The sequence below is a fragment of the Synchytrium microbalum genome, assembly GCF_006535985.1.
Source record: "Synchytrium microbalum strain JEL517 chromosome Unknown SmJEL517_scf0149, whole genome shotgun sequence".
In the NCBI taxonomy this organism is placed as follows: domain Eukaryota; kingdom Fungi; phylum Chytridiomycota; class Chytridiomycetes; order Synchytriales; family Synchytriaceae; genus Synchytrium; species Synchytrium microbalum.
In genome coordinates this window covers 1-2,852 of record NW_022158498.1, presented here as the reverse complement: position 1 = coordinate 2,852, position 2,852 = coordinate 1, and the positions used below count along the sequence as shown (strand labels likewise).

Genomic DNA, 2,852 nt, shown 5'->3' with positions numbered 1-2,852 from the left:
ATGGATGTGATACCCTAATAGTAGTCCTTGGGTGGAATTGAGTTTGAGGCATTGTATACGATACTGATTGGTCTTCAATGATAGGTGGTGGGCTTCGGTTGACAGATGTGTCGATTACTCCTTCTACCTCTTGCCCATCTACCATTACTACATCATCTGTCGATTCCTCGACATACGTTTCTTCGTCTTCTTGTGTCAAGTCCACTTGGTCCTCGACATACATTTCGTCGTCGTCTTGTGTCAAGTCCACCTGGTCTACTGCAAGCATTTCGTCATCGATTGTGAATGTGTCGTTCTTTCCGACATTTGGGGCTTGACGTGTGTTGACATTATTATAGTTACGGTATCTTCCTCGACGGTAGTAGCTGTTGTTGTTGGAATATGACGACACACTTGTGTTACTATCCCACAGTACTTGTATAACATTGACTGATACCAACTCGCTCACGCGTTGACAACAACCTGTGAGTGACTATTGGTATCAGGTAAGCTTATTGTATATATATCAACGCGTTGACAACAACCTGTGAGTGACTATTGGTATCAGTTTACATCAGGTTATGAGCCCACCGTCTAACTGAAAGTCACAAATTGTCAAACGTGGAATTATGACGTCTATTGAAAAACTCTTGATAACTGGCAGTAAGTTCAATGGAACTACAGATGTAGTGAACTTCTTGACTTGGGCGTCGTCTGTAAAGTTGGAGTTACAAGATAACTCTGATGGAGCTTTCGAGGCCGTTGATGACATTGATGGACTCAACGCAATTGGGGTTGCACGACCTGTTCCGACGGAGTCAGCTCCGTTGGAGTCAGTAGAATACAAGGAGATGTTAAAGGCTTGGAACAAGATGAATATCAAAGCTAAAGCTATCATCACCAAACGTCTTGATGAACGTGGTCCTGCTTATGCATACGTATGTAACATGGATTATGCACGTGACATGTGGAAGGCCTTGAATGAAATGTATATGTCCAAAGATATCAATGGTTTTTACAAGTATCTTGTAACTTTGATGGGGGCTCGGCGCGGCTCTGATGAGTCCGTTGCCTTGTACTATCAAAAGTTTAGTAGGGACTATATGAACGTTAAATCTGTAATCACTACACTGGCCAAAGATGGTACCTCTGCCATGTCATCAAATGCTACTACCACTACTGCCGTAGACTTCTATGCTTTAGATCTTATGGCAAGTGTCATGTTCATGAACCAGATAGGCTCTGAATATGATGTATGGCGTCAAACTACTGTCTCAACCATTGGTGTAAAAGATCTATCTCTTCGTAAATTGTATGAGTCTGCTGTAGCTGCTGAAGGGATGAAGTCATCTGCTGCTGCTGCAGATGCTGCTCAGGCATACTACGCTAATGAGGACAAGAAAGGCAATAACAATAGCAATGTCAAACTAAATCGTGCTGGGCAACCACGTCAGATTCCTGGTAGTACTGGATTTAAGGGATGCTTCAACTGCAACAAGCCTGATCATCTGGCCAAGGATTGTCCAGATCCGCCAAGAAACCAACGTAATGCTGATGCCAGAGAAGCGGCTCGTCCAAAGGGTGACTATAATAATAGTAACAAAAAGAATAGTCAACAAAATGCCAAAAAGGAATCTGGTAATGTAGCTGCTGAACTCCTTGAATTTGATGATGAGATTATCTTGATGGCATCTGCTGGAGGTGTGGTACCTCGCTGGATCTTAGATAGTGGTGCTACAAGCCATATGGTTGGGAATCGTGACATCTTGACTGGAGTCACTCCTATTGATCCTCGTCCCATTGGCGGAATTGGAGGTCATTCCTTAGTAGCCATTGGTATTGGGAGCCTGGATTGTATTTTAGGTGGAGAGTTAATAACTCTTAAGGATGTGTTATTTGTCCCAAAGCTTACTCATCAATTGGTCTCCGTTGCCAAGTTGATGCAGGATGGTAAAGATATAGTATTCAAAGAAAATAGTGTCGTATATGGAGGGAATGTCATTGCACGTATGCAGAATAGTCTGTTTGACTTGGATATCACTCTGATTGATCATGCAATGATTGCCTCAGTCGATAATCCTGATATCTGGCATCGACGACTGGGCCATGCTGGAATTAGTGCAGTAAATTTGGTCCGTAAATACCAGATGGCTGAGGGAATAAACTCTGAAATGTCTGCCTACCACTCGTGTGATTGTTGCATATTAGGAAAATCCACTCGTCCATCATTTGATTACAGGCCACCGAAACGTAAAGCCAAACCATTTGCTCTGGTGCACACCGATCTTGCTGGTCCTGTCAAGCCTGAATCGTATAGCAAGAAGAAATATGTCATGACAATTGTGGATGACTGTACGAGATATGTATGGATCTATTTCTTACGAGAAAAGAGTGAAGCTACATCCAAATTCCAAGAATGGTTGGCTATGGTCGACAATCAATTTGGATATGGAAGGGTTAAAGCCTTGCACTCCGATGGTGGTGGTGAATATCTGAACAACACTATGGATACTCTTCTCAAGGCACGTGGCATAGAACACTTGACGACTTGCCCACATACACCTCAGCAAAATGGTATTGCTGAACGATTCAATGGTACCTTATTCAACAAGGTTAGGTGCATGCTCCTTGATGGCAATGTAGCAAAAATCTGGTGGGCAGAAGCTGCATCAACTGCAGCATATATTCACAATCGTCTGCCTACTAAAGTATTGAAGGATCATACACCATATCAGGCTCTCTTAGGAGAAAAGCCTGACATAAGCCATATGAGAGTCTTTGGTTGTGTAGTCTACTGCCATGTATCGGAATACCATATCAAACTTGATGACACTGCAGTGAAATGTATATTCTGTCCGTGCGTGACGTAGTCT

At 42.9% G+C, this 2,852-nt stretch overlaps 1 protein-coding gene across 1 annotated transcript; it reads left to right on the top strand.

Annotated features, from left to right (window-relative positions):
• Window positions 1-608: 608 nt before the first annotated feature.
• SmJEL517_g06301 (DNA-directed DNA polymerase) lies at window positions 609-2,849 on the top strand (the record flags this gene model as incomplete). The annotated part of the gene is made up of 1 exon (XM_031172227.1): window positions 609-2,849. One exon carries the CDS (start codon window positions 609-611, stop codon window positions 2,847-2,849), a length of 2,241 nt encoding a protein of 746 aa, XP_031021798.1.
• Window positions 2,850-2,852: the final 3 nt, after the last annotated feature.